Genomic DNA, 18,011 nt, shown 5'->3' on the forward strand with positions numbered 1-18,011 from the left:
TTCTGTCCCTGAATATTCAAATTCCTAGCTAAAGTCTATAAGAAAATCTTACACATCTTTGAATTGCTTTTCGGTGTTTTGATTTAAAGTATGTTACTGATAATTAAGGTCACCAATAAAAAGAAGGCATAGAGAAATGGCCTAAATAAAGCTGAATTGAAAACCTATTGCAGTCAATTCTTATCTAACCTCAGTTGGAACACTAGAATGAGAATTTCATTCATTTTCTAACTGTAGAGAACTGTGTGCATTTGTTTGCATTTTGAATTGCGTGGTATTTGCCACAGTTTGATTTTTTTTTTGTTTTGCAGAACCTTAAGATTGTACTTATCATAACAGTTGCAAGCTTTGCTAACCATGTGATCTCTTGAGGGTTTCAATCCAGATGTTAGAGCTAATGGACCATCATTCAATAAAGTGTACAGATACAGATCACACTGTCATAACTCTGCCCCTTATGAATACATTTCATAGTCAGTTACCTTTAGCTTGCTTGAAGCTTGGAAAGATAGTGTTTTGCAGTCGCAAAAATTGACTATTTGTATTAATTTGTAGTCACTTGATATTCTCTACATTGTCGCCTTCTTTAATTTACAATTTATACTGCAGAATTTTAATAATGAATTTTTGGTCTACCAGAGGATTGAGGTTGCTCAAATTAGTTGTTTTCAGAACACATTGATTTGAAAAAATATGTCTACTGTGGCATGCAGTGTGATCAATCCAGGCCAGAAATACAATATGCACCATATTGGTTAGGTTGTCCTGTTGTTTTCCTTTGCATGGAATTGGTATCAACATCGTTTTATGACTCATTTTGTTACCTGGATGAGATAATGTGAAGAGAGTGACCAGTTATAATTTTCTTCATCGTTTTCTGTAATATTTCATACTGAATTGTCAGGCCATTATTATCATTTTATCTTGTCAGTACAAGTCTGTAAAGATGATGCTGCATTTTAATGACAAGAGTCTAGTTTCTCTGAGAGAAATTAGGAACCACATGTAAATCCCTTTAAAAATTAATACTGTATCTTTTCATTCTTTTGCAGGTCACAGTTCTCATTCTCTTTGCACTGGCATTTCTTACCTGCATAGTGTTCCTGGTGGTGTACAAGGCTTACAAGTATGAGCACAGCTGCCCAGATGGATTTGTCTTCAAGGTGAGATCCTCCCTTTGACAAATTTAGGAATAAAGCAATATACCAATATTCTGTAAAATCCAATTTGATGATACACTGTTATGATCTTTGTGAATTTGAACGTTAATTATATTTAGCTTCCTCCAAGTCCAGTTCAGACTGTTAGACTTGACATTGGCTCTCAGTCCAGGAATGCCTGCATTTTTTTAAAAAAACTTATTTTTATCTTCAATTCCTCCATTGCCTCACCTTGACTTATTTTTTTCTAACCTCACTTAGATCTGTCAACCTCTGAAAAATCTTGTTTCACTAATTCCACCGTCTTGGACACCTTCAGTTTCTTTTGCTGTATCTTTTCCCAGCCATGCTTTCAGCTGCCTAGATTCAATGTTCTGAAATCCTTCTGTGAATCACATCTTTCTCTGAGGCTCCTTAAGGCCTAACTCTTTGACTGAGTTTTATTGTCACCTGTCTTAATATCACCGGTCTTAATAATCCTTGATAATGCCTCAATCCTGTGAAGAGCTTTGAGGCAATATATGTTGAAGTTGCTGAATATTTGAGCTCCTGTTATACAAAATGAGTAATTTTCTCAATATTCTTCTTGCCAATTCCTGTTGTGAAACTATTATCTAATTGATGGGTTTGTCTTCAAGGGTTGACAGCAATGGTTATTTTTGACTTGTGGGTCAATAGGCTTACAGTTTGGGGGAGAGAGTTTTTAAATGAACTGATCTGGCCTTTCTCCCAATATCCACAAATATATGGGTCTTTTAGATGATAGTGTTCAGGAGTTAAACTTGGATGACAATCTTCTACTTTTAACCCTGGATACTTGGGGATTTCCCACTTTGCTTACTATTGACCTCATCAAGGTTACCGAATTCAGCAAAAGCCAGGAATCAGACTTGGACAATATCTGGTTAGATACTTGCAAAGATGTTTTCAATTTGCCTATCCTTTGCTCTCTTTCATATTCCTTTTTTTTTTCAGTACTGAAAGATTTAAGTGATTTGTACTGACTGACTGACCTGACTGACTGACCTGACTGACTGACCTGACTGACTGACTGACTGATCTGACCAATCTCAATCACCACCTTTCTGCATCCACCTATCGCCATCCCACCTACCTTGCCTTAGCCCCACCCCCTCCCTCTATTTATTTCTCAGCCCCCTTGCCCCTCCTCCAAACTGATGAAGGGTCTTGCCTGAAACATCGACTCTCCTGCTCCTCTGATGCTGCTTGACCGGCTGTGCTTTTTCCAGCTCCATATTTCATTTGACTCTGACTTTCCAGCATCTGCAGTCCTCACTATCTCCAACTGACTGATCACTTTTGCCACATTTGGGAGATTTTAGTGCTTGGTTGTATTCCTGAGTAGCCAGGAAAATATTTATGTTCTGCAGCCTTTAGTACTGCTGCTCCATTGCCTGTTTTTCAAAAATGCATTTTCTGGATATTCCAAAACACTTAATCATAGGGATGTACAGCATGGAAACAGACCCTTCGTTCCAACACATCCATGCTGACCAGATATTCTGAATCAATCCAGACTCATTTCCCATCCAGATGCCTTTTTAAATGTTGTAGTTGTATCAGCCTCCACCACTTCCTCTGGCAGCTCATTCCAAACACCACCACCCTCTGTGAAAATGTTTCCCCTCAGGTCCCTTTTATATCTTTCCCCTCTCACCTTTAAGCCAATGCCCTCTAGTTTTGGACTCCCCTACCCTGGGGAAAAAGACTTTGATTATTCACTCTATCCATGCCCCTCATGATTTTCTAAACCTGTATAAGGTCACCCCTCAGCCTCTGATGCTCCAGGGAAAATTAGCCCCAGCCTATTCAGTCCCTATTGCTCAAACCCTCCAACCTTGCAACATCTTTTCCTCACCCTTTCAAGTTTAACAACACCTGATGTTTGAAATTTAATCACTGTTTTGTGCAAGTCTGCATGGTCCTAAAGTAGCAGTAAGAGAAATGACTGATGAATCTGTTCTGGTGATTTTGATCAGGAAGAAACATTGCCCAAGAAAACACTTCTGTTCTTCTTCAAATAGTGGCACAGGACATTTTGGTATTTAACTAAATAGACAGGCTTTGGTTTAATATTTCAACTGAATGACAGAGTCTCTAGAAAGTGTCACATTTTATACATCACTATTCTTTGTTGACCTCTACAGACAACAAAAAGAATACTGGAAGGAACTTCTGATTATTGGATTTTGGAGACAGATGGTCTACTTCAATGACTGCTGCAGTGCGCTTTCTTCCCCCCCTTTGTTAATTTTCCCCTAGGCTTTGGATAGAATCAACATGGAAAAACAACTGAGCCCACGTACATAAATCATTTAACAATGGCCATTATATGATTTGCTCCGGAAAAACAGTGACAGAAAATTTGAGCTTATAAATCAAATTTGTGGCCATTCCCCCAAAGGCTGTTGTACTTGAGTTACATTATTAATGTGCTGGGTGGCTATTCTGCATTTTACTGTGATTATTTGTTCAACTGCATGATACTTTGTAGTTGTTGTCAGTTTAAAGTTCAGTTCAATTCACTGGGTAGGAAAACATTGCTGCAGATAATATCTAATGCTGTCTTTTTGTTTGCTCAGTGATGGATGGCAAGGTCTTGAGCTGCACTGCATAGTGTGCCTGGATCCTGAGCCAGAAACTCCAGATTTGAGTGCCAGCCAGGGACTTCATGGTTAAGGAAGCTGTCTTCATAGACAGCCTGAAGGTCAATTGTAAATGCTTCCCACACATTCCAAAGGCAGGTAGCAAGAGAGATTCCGAGTCAGGAATGTGATTGGAAGAACGCTAGGATGTCTACTACTGCTGTCTGGTCCTCCAGGCTACAACATGCATTTGGAAGAGCATGTTGTAATAGCAACTGAGATTTCCGAAGTGACTAAAACTCCCCATTATGTGGATGGTCCAGAATGAGTACCACGCAGGCATGAGGTATCAGATTATGTTTGACATTTTTCATAGTCTTACCAACTCCAACCCCATCCACCTTGCTGCTCAGTCTACAAAACTGACTGCGCCCATATCTGGGAACTATGATTTTATTGGTAGGAGTTGCATCTCGATTTGTGCCATAGACTAGGATTTCCTATACTAATCTGAGACAAATGAGGAAGATCCATAAATGTTCTTGCACTACCATTGGTGTCTATAATAAACAAGCAAGACTTTTGTCAGTAACATAACCAGATGCATTTGGAAAATGCAAGCCAGGCATAATTTTAATTCGAAACACTGTGATCTTGGCAGCTCTAATCAACTTGAGGTTTCAAACTGTGAATGAATCGATTTGCAGGGTGTCTAGAATACAAGGTATTTGCAGGTTAGAAGCAAACAATTCAGCTCAATTGATCCCTGTGGCATCACTTCACTCCTTTATTTAGCCTCCACCAACATACTCTTCCTGTTCTTTACTCCTTTGTGTTATCGCTTAGTTTGCTCTTGAATGCATCCATAGCTGTTTGTTTGCCTCAGTGATTTCATTTAGTGGCAAGGTTCTCATTCTAACCACTCCCGGGATGTAATGTTCCTCTTGAATTCTCTATTGGATTTACTAGTTACAATAGATTTACTCACACCACCAGGGACCCAGGTTTGATTCCAGCCTTGGGGGACTGTCTGTGTGGAGTTTGCACATTTTCCCCGTGTTTGTGTGGGTTTCCTCCTGTGGACCAAAGATGTGCAGGTTAGGTGAATTGGCCATGCTAAATTGCCTGTAGTGTTCAGGGATGTACCTATTAGGTGCATTAGTCAGGGGTAAATATAGGGATAGGAGTAGGGGAATGGGTCTGGATGGGTTACTCTTCAGAGAGTCAGTGTGGACTCTGTTGTTGGGCCGAAGGGCCTGTTCGCACACTGTAGAAATTCTAAAATAAAAATATAATAATTTATTTCCTAATTCTAGTTTTACCTTTTTTTATGAGGTCAGATTTTCACCACCAGGGAAAGTTGGGAAATTTTCCAATTAGTTGATTGTTTTGGGTTAAAAGCATCCTGCATTATGCAATTTAATTATCCACCAAGGGCAGACCTCAACAGTAACATGGAGGTGAAAATAACCTAAGCTTCTAACAATCCAAGGTAGCTTGCACTCATACATACTTAATGGTGAAAACACTCCTGTTCATACTTGGATTTAGATTTAATTGTCACATGTACTCAACTACACTTAAGACAGTTTTTTTTCTGTAATAATTTAAAGAGGCTATTAATCAACTGTGAGCTCATAACATTCTGCTGAGGTGAAGCTTTAGAAACTTAGCCAAGCATTCATAATGACAGTAATAGTGCTTGAGGAACTGTCAATAAAAATAACCCTATTGAAAGTGTCTTATGGCGCAATGGTAGAATTGTGCCATAACAGGTCAGAAAGTTCAGGGTTAAAGTTCCACATGCCCCAGATCAGTGTCATAAAAAGTCCAACCAGATTTTTTGTTTAAAAAGCTATTGAACTTGCATGACTAGATGTTACTTTTTATTTTCTAACATGCTGCAAATGGGCTATTGATCCCTTATCTTGTGCCTACCCTGAACACTGCCTTCCATACCTAGCCCATTTTGCACCTTGACCTTCCTTTCTATCTGACAATGTACCCGCACCGATCTAAAATCCTGCTTTTCCATTCCCCTCACCTGACACTTCTCTGAGGTACTTACCCATTTACAGGAGCTGTCAATGACTGCCCGTGATGCTGGATCTTTAACTTTACAGATTATGGCAAATGACTGCTTTGGGGAAAAAAAGGGACGTGGTTTCCTTTCCCATGACTGTTCTGTGCTACGACAGGACCTGTCAGAACTGAAGTGCAGTTTCACATTTCTGAAGGAGCTCCGATTGGAATAATCTGTCAGAAATGTATAACTCTTTAGTCATATTAAAGAAAATAAGTGGAGAGGCAATCTGCATATGATTGCCACTCCTCAGAAATCAGGCCCTTATTCCTACATGCAAGTACTCTTGAGCCTTGAGATAATTAGGTAAGTGTATCTCAATGTGAAAGGACCAAACAGTGAGCCTTGTTGTATGTGGCAGTTTTGACTTTTAGAAAGGTTGTTTGGGACCATGACATAGAAAAAAAAAACTACTTGAAAGATTAGGAGTGTAATTATATTTTCACTTGGTTAATGGAAAGGCAGAATTTCATTATTCTCCTGCTCTAATGCCTAAGATGATGTGCATTATGGTTGCACTTTATTTCTTGAAAATTTATAGGAGTTGTAGCTATTCACAATTATTATTCTTGCCAAGATGCATCTTTACTGCCTCAGTCCACTTAATGAAAAACATTTACATTTTCATTACATTGATGTGTCATTAAAAGTACACCGAGCAATTGAGTTACCATCACAACCATCTCATTAGGATTACCACACTTCATAACTCAGCAAATTTACTTCTGTGAAATGTGCTGTGATTTTCTAAATTCAGTTGGTGTCAGAAAGATGTTGCAGATTGCTACAAGAATCAGCTATAATCTACTCAGTTGAGAGATACTGGGCTGGATATTAACAAGAGGAAGGAACAGCCACTAACCCCGGGGTCAAGCTGACTTTGGACTTTTGTTGCTGAAGCAGTCTCCTACAGCTTTTAATTTTTTTCCCCCTCATTTTATGCATATTAACTATTTCTGTTGTCCTACAAATCATTCTTTTTCTTTAATACATGCTAGGACACACATTTCCAGTTTTGAGTAATTGAGCATATGATCGGCAAATTAATTTTAACATAACTGCTGAGTATTAACATTTTGAATATCACATTAGGTTAGAAACTAGGGCTGGCATATCCAATTTAGTTTTTATTGAAGTGTGGTGATGAGCATCAAAGCCAACATCAACATCTATCACAATGGGGGGGATCTTGCAACAGACAGGTATCTATGGGTCGCCTTGTGGGTTTTTTGGTACATCACCTCTCAGGACAGTGACATCCCACCCTCTGAAGCTGCAGGCTGATCAGAGGCTGGCAGCCACCATGAGCAGCAGTACCACTTTCAAGCAGTAGGAGCTGCTTGGTGCCAGTACAGTAACAGTAATACCAAGGTACAGGATCAGTGGACAGGGCAGTGGAGTCAGCGGCAAAAGTAGGAGGGTGGCTCTCAGTGGGATTTGCACCAGATCACCCCCACCCCCTATGAGAACCGTCCCACACCAAACCAATAGGCAGTCCATTCCACTTTACCATTCAGCTAGTCAGCCACTGTTCTCAGATGCCAGGAATTGGGCTAATTGTAGTGGTGGCACGAAGAGACACCAAATTGATGATGTTAGGCAGCAGGCCAGACAGATGAAGCTTGGACCTTTCCCGAGAACCTAGCTTCTGGGAAGGTGGCAGGTACCACTTCAACACCAATATTTTCCCTTCATTCCACCTTCTCCACCCCTTCTTGGGAGAGGAAGGATTCTGCTGGGTGGATCTTAATGGGGCAGAGAGCAAAGGGATTTGCAAGTTCAAACAGAGAAGGCTGAAGGACAGCCTTACAGAGATATTTAAGGGCTGAGTCACCACATCTTCATGGGGAGGTCATGTCTGACAAATCTGTTAGAATTCTTTTGAGGAGATAATAAGCAAGTTAGACAAAGGAGAGCTAATGGACATGACCTACTTGGATTTCCATAAGTCTTTTGACAAGGTGCCACAGAGGAGGCTGCTAAATAAGGTAATAGCCCATGACGTTTGGGCAAGATACTGGCAGAGGGCAAAGTGGGGATAAAGGGGTCATTTTCTGGATGGCAGGTAGTGATTAGTGGAGTTCTGTAGGGGTCACCGTTGGAACAACATTTATATTTATGTTATACGTGAACAATTCGGACAAAGGAACTGAGGGCATTGTTGCTGAGTTTGCAGATGTCACAAAGATAGATGGAGGGACAAGTAGTATTGAAGAAGTGGGGAGGCTGCAGAAGGACTTGGACAGGCTAGGAAAGTGGGCAAAGAAGGGGCAGATAAAACACAATGTGGCAAGGTGTGAGGTTGTGCATATTAGGTGGAAGAATAGAGGCAGAAACTATTTTCTAAATGGGGAAAGACTTCAGAAATCTGAAGCACAAAGGGACTTGGGAATCCTAGTTAGGGATTCTTTTGAGGTTAACAGCATGCAGGTTCAGTTGGAAGTGAGGAAGGCAAATGCAATGCTAGCATTCATTTTGAGGCTAGAATACAAGAGCAGGGACATACTATTGAGGCTGCATAAGACCGTATTTGGAATATTGTAAGGAATTTTCAGCCCCACATCTAAGGAAGGTTGTGCTGGCTTTGGAATGGGTCCAGAAGAGATTTACAAGAATGACTCTGGGGATGAAGAGCAATTTAGGACTCTGGGTACTTGGAATTTAGAATTTTGGGGGAGCGTGATCTCATTTTAAGTTACAGATATTAGGGGCTGGATAAAACTGACATGGAGAAGATATTTCCTTTAGCAGGAGACACTAGGACCCAAGCACACAGCCTCAGAGTGAAGGGATGAGGAGGAATTTCTTCAGCTTCGGCTGGGGGGAGGGTGGTTGGTGAATCTGTGGAACTCATTGCCACAGAGGGCCTGTGGAGACTACATCATTGAATGTATATAAGACAGATTGATATGTTCTTGATTGGTAAGGGTTACAAGGAGAAGGCAGGAGAATGGGGTTGAGAAATACATCAGTTATGATTGAGTGACCTAATTCTGCTCTTATATCTGGTAGTCTTATGGTCTTGTTATTTTAAAAAATGAGAGGTTAGGATAAGATACTGTAATTCCACTTGTGGGGAAGAAAAAACTTGATATCATTGATAGAAGATCTGTTTATCTTATCTTTTCTTCAGTCTTCATTTTCAAGAGTTGGGCTGGGCACTTCCATGGGATTGTTACACACACATGGAAAATATTCTTCAGTAGCCTTCTGAAGGATGACTGTCCACGAAACTCTTCTGCTTTTAGCACCTGCCATCTGGAGGTTTGGTCATTAGCTCGTAGATCCTTCCAGTGTGTTTGCCTATGCTGCAAATATACCTGTCATGGCCAACAGGTCCTTACATAGAACTCAAAAACAGAGATCCGGCCCAGATATAGCGAATGTTACTGCTGCATCACAAGATCTCCATCAGCATTTTTGAGTGAGGTGAGTGAACAAGATAGATATCAAAGGGAATTCAGAAGGAACTTGTTTAACCAGAGAATGTGAAGATTGTTGAATGGTAACATAGAAAGATTTTGAAGTGAATAGAATAACGTGAAGGTGCCAGTGTTGGACTGCAGTAGACAAAGTTAAAAATCACAACACCAGGTTATAGTCCAACAGGTTTAATTGAAAGTACAAGCTTTCAGAGCACTGCTTCTTTGTCAGGGAGCTAGTGGAACAGGATCAAAGGGCACAGAACTAACAGCATAAGATCATTGCGTCATACAACTGATGCGATATATTGAACAAACCTAGATTGATATTAAGTCTTTCATCTTTTTGAATGGGTTGCAGGTTTCGAATCATGAAAGAAGTTCTGGGATTTACATATTAAAGTCACATTCCCAAGATAACTTGAGGTTTTTTAAAAAAAAAGTTGACATCTCAGCTCAGACAATACATTAAATGCATGAGGTTTGTTCAATACATCTCATCAGTTGTATGACATTGATCTTTTGCTATAAATTCTGTGTCCTATGATCCTGCCCCACTAGCTACCTGACGAAGGAGCAATGTTCTGAAAGCTAGTATTTCCAAATAAACCTGTTGGGACTATAAACCTGGTGTTGTGAGTTTTACCTGAATAGAATAAGGTGAAGCTAGATAAGCATATAAGTGAGATAGGAATTGAGAATTATGGTAATAAAGTTAGATAAGAATGGAAGACGTTGGAGTGGCCCAATGGACTGTTCCTACAGTGTTGTTTGCAATATATTTCTGCTGTTTGAATAAAATCCACGTGTTCATTGTTGAGCTCTCAATTAATCAAAACTGCAGTGTTAACAATATTGTTATGGAAACATAGAACAGTGGCATAAAACAATCAATGGCTTCTAATCCATTCAAATGACCTGAAAACAAAGACCATAAGAAATAATCTTGCTCTATTTGAAATTGTTGGTTCCACTCTCACACTGAAGGCTTGACCACATAGCCTAAGCTGAGAATCAGTGTCGTTTTGAAGGAATGCTACAACTTCGGATTAGACCTTAATCCAAGAGCCTCTAGATCCTCACGTAAATGTAAAATATTATACGGCAATATTTGAAGAGCAAAGGATTTCTTACCAACATCATTAAAACAGATTATCTGATAATTATTACGTTGCCATTTGTGAGACTACTGAGTGCCACTTGGCTGTTGCCTACATTACAAAGTTGCTTCAAACATTTCGCCAAAACTGATGGGAATCTAAACAAGTGGCACAGTGCCTCAGTGGTTAGCACTGCTGCCTCACAACACCAAGGACCTGGGTTCGATTCCAGCCTTAGACGACCGTCCGTGTGGAGTTTGCATATTCTCCTAGTGTCCACGTGGGTTTCCTACAGATGCTTTCTTTCCCTCCCACAATCCAAAGATGTGCAGGCTAAGTGAATTGGTTATACTAAATTGCCTGTAGTGTTCAGGGATGTGTAGGTTAGGTGCATTAGTCAGGAGTCTGGACGGGTTACTTTTTGGAGGGCCGGTGTGGAATTGTTGGGCTGAATGGCCTGTTTCTCCTGTAGGGAATCCTTAAAAAAAAGTTAGAATCAAGGAGCAGGCGAGAAACAGTCCAGAATATTTGAAATTCAAATTGTGCAAGCTAGTACATAAACCAGGAATGTTAGCACATTACACTAGTCTTTGAGATGCTGCTCTGTAAGCTGCTTCAAGATGGCACAAATAGCGAATGATATTAGAAGGCAAACTTCACTTTGTAATGGATCACCTGGAAATGTACTTAGTTTCTTCCTTTAAATGCAAGAAAACAGTAACCTGCATATTCCTATCATGAAATTAAATCCTGTCAATGAATTCTGCGTTACAAAATAAAGATGGTCCTGTATTGTTCAGAAGTTTCATCCTAAATTCATTGTAATGTTTGGGAGAAAACTACAATAATTGGAACACCTTCATGTTATTCCCACTCTCACCAACCTGTAGATTTAGGTTTATTTACTTTCTCTTTTGGTGCTTTTCTTCCTCTTCAGCATAACCGCTGCATTCCATCTGGCTTGGAGACCTACTACTCGGACCAAGATTCTGCTTCTCGGGGAAGATTTTACACTGTCATCAACCACTACAACTTGGCTAAACAGACCATTTCACGCTCGGTATCACCCTGGTTGGCTGCACTTTCTGAAGAGAAAGCATTGGAGAAGGAAACTGAAGGTGCTGGCAAAACAGCTGAGTAAACTGCCAGGTCTGACCAGTGGTTCCTTGCCAAAATCACCACAGGAACCAACATTAGCTGCTTAATGTACGAGGCACTGACATTAGTAAGGTATGGAAGAGTTAATTTGGTCTAGTTCAGTTTTTCTTCCACTCCTGTTCATTTTGTTCATGTTATTTGTAAGTGTTAATGAAATTCTTTGCAAGATGGCATGCTTGTCTCATTTTGTTAGGACTTCAACTAGGAATGCTGTACTTTTATTAATCTCAGGTTGTGGATGTGAAAGTAAATAAGTAGAAAAGTCCTGCTCCACATACCAATTCTCTGGCTAGATCTTCTAAAAATGCAATTAAACTCTTACATTAATTATGCTTTTTTTTTAAATAAAGGGCAAAGTCACCTCCAAAAACCCTGTATACTAGGTAATGGATACTTGATCATATGATATGTTAGATTAGCGAATTTCTCTTGTATTGTCAAATTAGCAAATACAGCAAAGTATATTACTATGGTTCTGTGTTAACTTATAATGTGAATTGTTTTTTCTTAGAATATGAAAGCAGTAAGAGATTTTATAAAACAAACCATTAGAATAAAATACTCCATTCTGTCTGATGCCAAGATGTTGATACAAACATTGCATCTAGCTGAAATTGAGTCCAGGGAATGGATAGGTTGGAGTCACTTATGGAATTGCAAATTTGATAGCTGGATCATGGAGATGATATATTGTCTTATAACATACAAGTCTGTTTACAACAAACAGTGTTGAAACTATGTTTAAACAAAATGAAAGGCTACCATTGTCACAGTTTATTGACAGACAGCTAAGCAGAGCTCCTCTCTAGCCTCCCCCACCCCACCCCCATAATTTGTAAAGGCTGCATTCTGTTTTTGCTCCTCTCAGCCAACATGGTTTTACAGAGAAAGAATTATTTTGTCTAATTTCATACAGAAGATGAGATATTTTACACCAGTCACAAATTTTGAAGAAAATAATCAGTTTTTATATTTAAAAAAATGGTTTTAGATTAGTTTCTGCCATTCTGGGAAGATATCCCAAGCAGCTTTTTCCTGAAATGGGCATATATCTTGGCTGCTCAGGATGTGAATGGCACTTTAAAACCTTTGCCCAGTAAAGGGGCACAAGCATTAGAACCTACACTAAACATTTCTGCAATCAATGACAATAATTGGAGCCTGTTCTTTAGAAGCTGAATTTGTGTGGGAAAGCCAAACAAAGTGTAGTGCTTTTTTGGAACAAAGATTATTTCAGACCATGTCATTTTTTAAAAAAATGAAATCTTTTACTGATAATAATGAAACACTGTCATCTATAGGCATTTTAAAAAAGTATTTTTCAGTCGTGCTTGTGTATAATGTTTTATTATTTAATTTATAGTTCAGTTATACACACACATTTTAATTCTGAAACATAGCCAATATTTGTGTAATAGTTCCTTGGTTTGACATCTCTCCATCTCCCCTCCAAGTTCAGGAGGAAGTAAGCACCTTATTTTATTTCTGCCACTGGTCAATTATCCAGTAACCAATTGGTCAAATTACCTTTAAAATTAAGAGGTGCAAATATTAAGTCAAAATGCCAGATGTGGACACTTGAAACCAATTTCTACAAAATCACTTTGGATGTTGAGAGAAAAACACAAAAGGATAAAGGAGGAAAAAAAGATGCAGACATACAACAAATTAAAAATGAGTGCCAAAACATCATGCTTTGTAAAACGTGTGCCATATTTGTCATTTAGTGTTTATGGTGTTATTTAAGTCCTGTTTGTACAGAACTTCATGTGTTTTATACATCTGAGCAAAAATGATACTTGTATTGGATGTAAAATGAAGCAATGAGGGTATAACCGATTCACTATTTAAAACAATAAAGTCAAGTAATATGACATCATCTGATTGCAGTTTTTTTTTCTACGAGAGCAAATTTTTATCCAAGTGTAAAATGCTTTTTCAGTTTACAATCCCAGCTGATAATGCAGAGTAATCTTGTAATAATGACATACATTCAGTTCTAAACTTATTTCAATTATACAAGATTATAATGGATAAAATATGCAAGATATGAATCTTGTTTGTCAATCCTCTTATTACAGCATTCAATTTGCATGTGAATCATCTAAACATAATCTGCTTTATTTCTCCTGATGCTTGTTTCCACATACTCTCCAACACAACCAGTTTGGGCAAATTTGATTGTCACCACTTAAGCAGTAAAGTATAGCATCATTCAACCATTATTGAACCCACCAATATTCATTACCATTCAAATCAAATCAATTGTAATGAAACAATGTGCGCTCTGTAATAATTGTGTGGGCAGTTCCCTCTACAGTTTACTGTCCATGTGAAGATTGCCTCTGCTAATCTTGTCGGAATACCATCCATTCTTTTAGTGAGTCATTTAATTGACCATAAAGGAAACAATGACTAAGATGATCTGGTGGTCACCAGAGCTTGACTCATGTAAACTATCTAACAAAGATCATTAGTGAGCAATCAGGAGTGTGAATCCTAAATTAATTCTCTCCTCCCAAACAAAGAGCTGCTCAGGTTAATGCTTTTCCACTCTAGCCATTACTCATGCTGAGCTGAGCTAACTTTTCAGAGACTTGGAGGTTAAACAATGTGCCTTAATTGTCTGCCTTGATCTATTTAGAGTTTATAACCCTGTTATCCTCAAGATAAAACTGTTTCCTACTGTTAAACAAAGTGATCACAAAGGGATTTTCACAATCCCAGATTAATACTTTTATTAACAAATTATGATCAATTAATAAGCCAACAGTTCGCATTTATTTCATGCTGATCAACAATGTGCACCACATTGAAAGCACTGTATCCTTGGAACTCGAAATAAAGTACCAAGAACTGCAAAGTGAAAGCCTCCTGATGTTGTTTCTGTTCACAGGTTCATTTCAAGACTTTAGAATTACAAATCAACATCATTAGATATAAGAGCACAAGAAAAGATAATATCTGACATGGCTGCCTGTGAAAAAATGATCATACACCAGATTTCCAATATAAAATAAAATTTCTTTTAACATGTCAATTTAAGGTTGTTACTAAACTGACAACACAAACATGTTATATAAATAATATTACAATTCTAAGTGCTGATTTTAGATGTCATTCTGCTTGGTGCAAGCTAGTGTCCTGTGAACAAGTTCTATATTATTAACATTAATAAAGTCCTGTCATTGCACACAATGAGGACCCTTGACCATCACCATCAGCTGTCATACCAATCCAAGAAAAGCAGAGAGAAGGAACACATCACCAGGAAGAAGAGAATCCACACACGAAATCCAGCATTATTTTTGATTGCCTGTTGGGACAAAAAAAAATACATTACTTTGTCATCTGTAGGACTATTTTTTGAACTTTTACATACAAGAATTCAATTTGCAGTAAATAATTCCAGCCGAAATGTTCAGATTAAGTATCAACTCATTTGTTTGTTACAATTCAGTTGCTTTCCTACTAAGCATTGTGACAACAGTGGAAGGAGATAACAGGATATTAAGATAGGCTGGTTGGGTGAAATAAAGCAGGAAGAGGTGCCTAGAGTTTTCAAATGAACAAGGAACTGAGGGGCATCTGCTGTAGATTCTCTAAGCCCGTGTGTGTGTGGGGGAGGGGGGGGGGGGGGGGAGCTGGTTGGTTGGTAAGAGGGGTCAGTCACAGCCCCTCCCCCCCCTTTCACTCTCACTTTTGTCATTGTTTAGATATGGAAATCAATCATTTGTCTATCCTTCCATCCTGGTCCTAATAATGCTGCCTCTGCAAGAAATAAAAGATTAAGCTATCCTTTGATTTCACCTTCTTGGTCTCCCATCTGATTTGAAAAGGTAAGCAGTGCTTTGCTTTTCCTGTACTAATTACAGAGAATAATTTCCAATCAATGAAGGAGACATGAGGGCATCGGAGGCCCAATGTTTGCTCTCAATGTTCTTGTGCAAGGGAATACTCCATACCTCAGACAGTTTTGGGACAAAATCCAATAAAATATGGAAATTATGGAACTGGTCTGGATGCGTATTACCTTAACAGGAAATGTCAGTTTGGACCAATGCCATCATTGCCAAGTTTTACTAATTTGTTTTTCTTTTGCCAAGTAACATTTAAGAGGCATTTGGATGGGTTATATGAATAGGAAGGGTTTGGAGGGATATGGGCTGGGTGCTGGCAGGTGGGACTAGATTGGTTTGGGGTATCTGGTCGGCATAGAGGGGTTGGACCGAAGGGTCTGTTTCCATGCTGTACATCTCTATGACTCTAACAGTGTGATCCTCAGGCTTCATTTAGCAAACAGAGTTTGAATGATGTTTCCATCAGGGATTAATGCCCATAAATGTTGAGGGGGAAGAATTCCATGAATATTTTTTATTACTTTTTAAAAAAATAATTTCCATACCTCAATTCTTTCTTATCTCCTCAAAATGTACTAACATGACTCCTGAATAAGTCTGTGGCTCAGTACAACTGCTCAACAGTGACACTCCATGGCTGCAGCCTGCAATTGCACATGGTTCATCATTGTGAAACTAATACCGAAAAGCTAGAGGGGGATTTGTGATACAATACCTGTCCGTATGGGCCAACTCGGAATGTGATGGTCACTGAGCTGTGTCCTAACATGTCTAAAATTGCGCATGAATAAAAATATAATGAAAAACCTTACCGCATGTACAAATGGCACTGCAAATTAATGTCGACAGTTGCATTAATAATTTCCCCATTAGATTACCTTAATTTACTTCACAACGCACTTGTAATTAGGTTGTTACAACTCAGCAAGTCCAGTATAAGAAAGGAATATGAAAATGAAGCACATGGAGATTTGAGGTCCAAATATATTCTTTATTGATACTGGACTTTTGAGAAAAATCATGAAGAAAGAATTAGAACTTTTAGCTAGGGCTTGGACCAAATAGTTATATGAAGAGAAGCAAAAATATCATTGGCATTTGATGATTTGAAATTCAATGAAGTAAAGCACTTATCTGCCAAATTCTAACCTCAAAGTGAGACCTAATCAAAGTAATCCTTAAATAACAAAGAGGTGAATAGTGGCTGAAAATCTGAAATTTATCACGTGCTATTGAATGGTCAGCTATTTACAATCTGCAAAGCCTTTCATCCTCATCAGAGTTGCAATGGAAATGAAAAATGGCTGCCACCGCACCTGGGCTGGGCAAAGTCCTTTCTCATGTCTGAGGAAGTGGGCTCTCCTTGTGAGCAACGCGGGGCCCTTCAGTGCACAATTGCATTCAACACAGTACTAACGTAAGATGTCTCTAGTCACAGGATTACATACGAACTACATTCAGTGACTAATTATGTCAAATACAAGTCCTGGCCGCAAACAATCTTGACCATGCCATTAGTCATTGCAAACTGATTAACAGTTAGATCTGTGAATCAGATGTGATTACAGGAAACATTTAAAGGGTTACCTGCAGTGCACAATTCACAAGATAACCTAATGTCATAGAATCATAGAGATGTACAGCATGGAAACAGACCCTTTGGTCCAACTCATCCATGCCAACCAGATATCCCAACCTAATCTAGTCCCATTCGCCATCACTTGGCCCATATCCCTCTTAAACCCTTCCTATTCATATACCCATCCAGGTGCCTTTTAAATGCTGTGCAGGAGCTGGTGTTGGACTGGGGTGGACAAAGTCAAAAATCACAACACCAAGTTACTGTCCAACAGGTTTATTTTGAAGTACAAACTTTTGGAGCGGTGCTCATTCGTCAGGTTGCTAGCAGGGCAGGATCATAGGACACAGAATTTATAGTAAAAGATCAAAGTGTCATACAAATTATGTGATGCATTGAACAAATCTAGATTGCTGTGAAGTCTTTAATCACTTAGAATGGGTTGCAGGTTTCGATTCATTAATATGTAAATCCCATAACTTCTTTCAAGTCACATTCTCGAGATAACTTAAGGTTTTATATTAAAAAAAAGTAACATCTCAGCTCAGACAGTGCATCAACAGTGTGAGGTTAGAGTCGGTTTCAAAATCTCATTGTACTCTTAAGTAACCTTCTTCGCTGTCCACTACAGCTCCAACTTTGGTGCCATTTGCAAGCTTACTAACTATACCTCCTATGCTCACATCCAAATAAAAGACAAAAGGCAGTGGATCCAGCACCAAGCCTTGTGGCACACTGCTGGTCACAGGCCTCCAGTCTGAAAGGCAACTCTCCACCATCACCCTGACTTCTACCTTTGAACCAGTTCTGTATCCAAATGGCTAGTTTTCCCTGTATTCCATGTGACCTAACCTTGTTCACCAGTCTACCATGAGGAACCTTGTTGAATGCCTTACTGAACTCCATATAGATCATGTCCATTGCTCTGCTCTCATCAATCCTCTTTGCTACTTATTCAAAAAACTCAATCAGGTTTGTAAGACAGGATTTCCCACTCACAAAGCCATGTTGACTATCCCTAATCAGTCCTTGCCTTTCCAAAC

General features: G+C 39.0%; 2 protein-coding genes across 2 annotated transcripts in view; one reads left to right on the top strand and one right to left on the bottom strand.

The window, feature by feature from the left end:
• The window catches only part of LOC140485650 (neuronal vesicle trafficking-associated protein 1-like), a 63,816-nt gene extending 50,408 nt beyond the window's left edge, over positions 1 to 13,408 (top strand). The window contains exons 4-5 of the mRNA XM_072584020.1: positions 1,053 to 1,163; positions 11,309 to 13,408. Coding sequence (XP_072440121.1) covers positions 1,053 to 1,163; positions 11,309 to 11,512 — 315 coding nt within the window. The 3' untranslated portion in view covers positions 11,513 to 13,408. The remainder of the gene's footprint in view (positions 1 to 1,052; positions 1,164 to 11,308) is intronic.
• An 844-nt stretch (positions 13,409 to 14,252) lies between these two features.
• Positions 14,253 to 18,011, bottom strand: part of stx18 (syntaxin 18) — a 154,515-nt gene continuing 150,756 nt past the window's right edge. The window contains exon 11 of the mRNA XM_072584019.1: positions 14,253 to 14,845. Coding sequence (XP_072440120.1) covers positions 14,750 to 14,845 — 96 coding nt within the window. The 3' untranslated portion in view covers positions 14,253 to 14,749. The remainder of the gene's footprint in view (positions 14,846 to 18,011) is intronic.

Source organism: Chiloscyllium punctatum, chromosome 14, assembly GCF_047496795.1.
Source record: "Chiloscyllium punctatum isolate Juve2018m chromosome 14, sChiPun1.3, whole genome shotgun sequence".
NCBI classification, from domain to species: domain Eukaryota; kingdom Metazoa; phylum Chordata; class Chondrichthyes; order Orectolobiformes; family Hemiscylliidae; genus Chiloscyllium; species Chiloscyllium punctatum.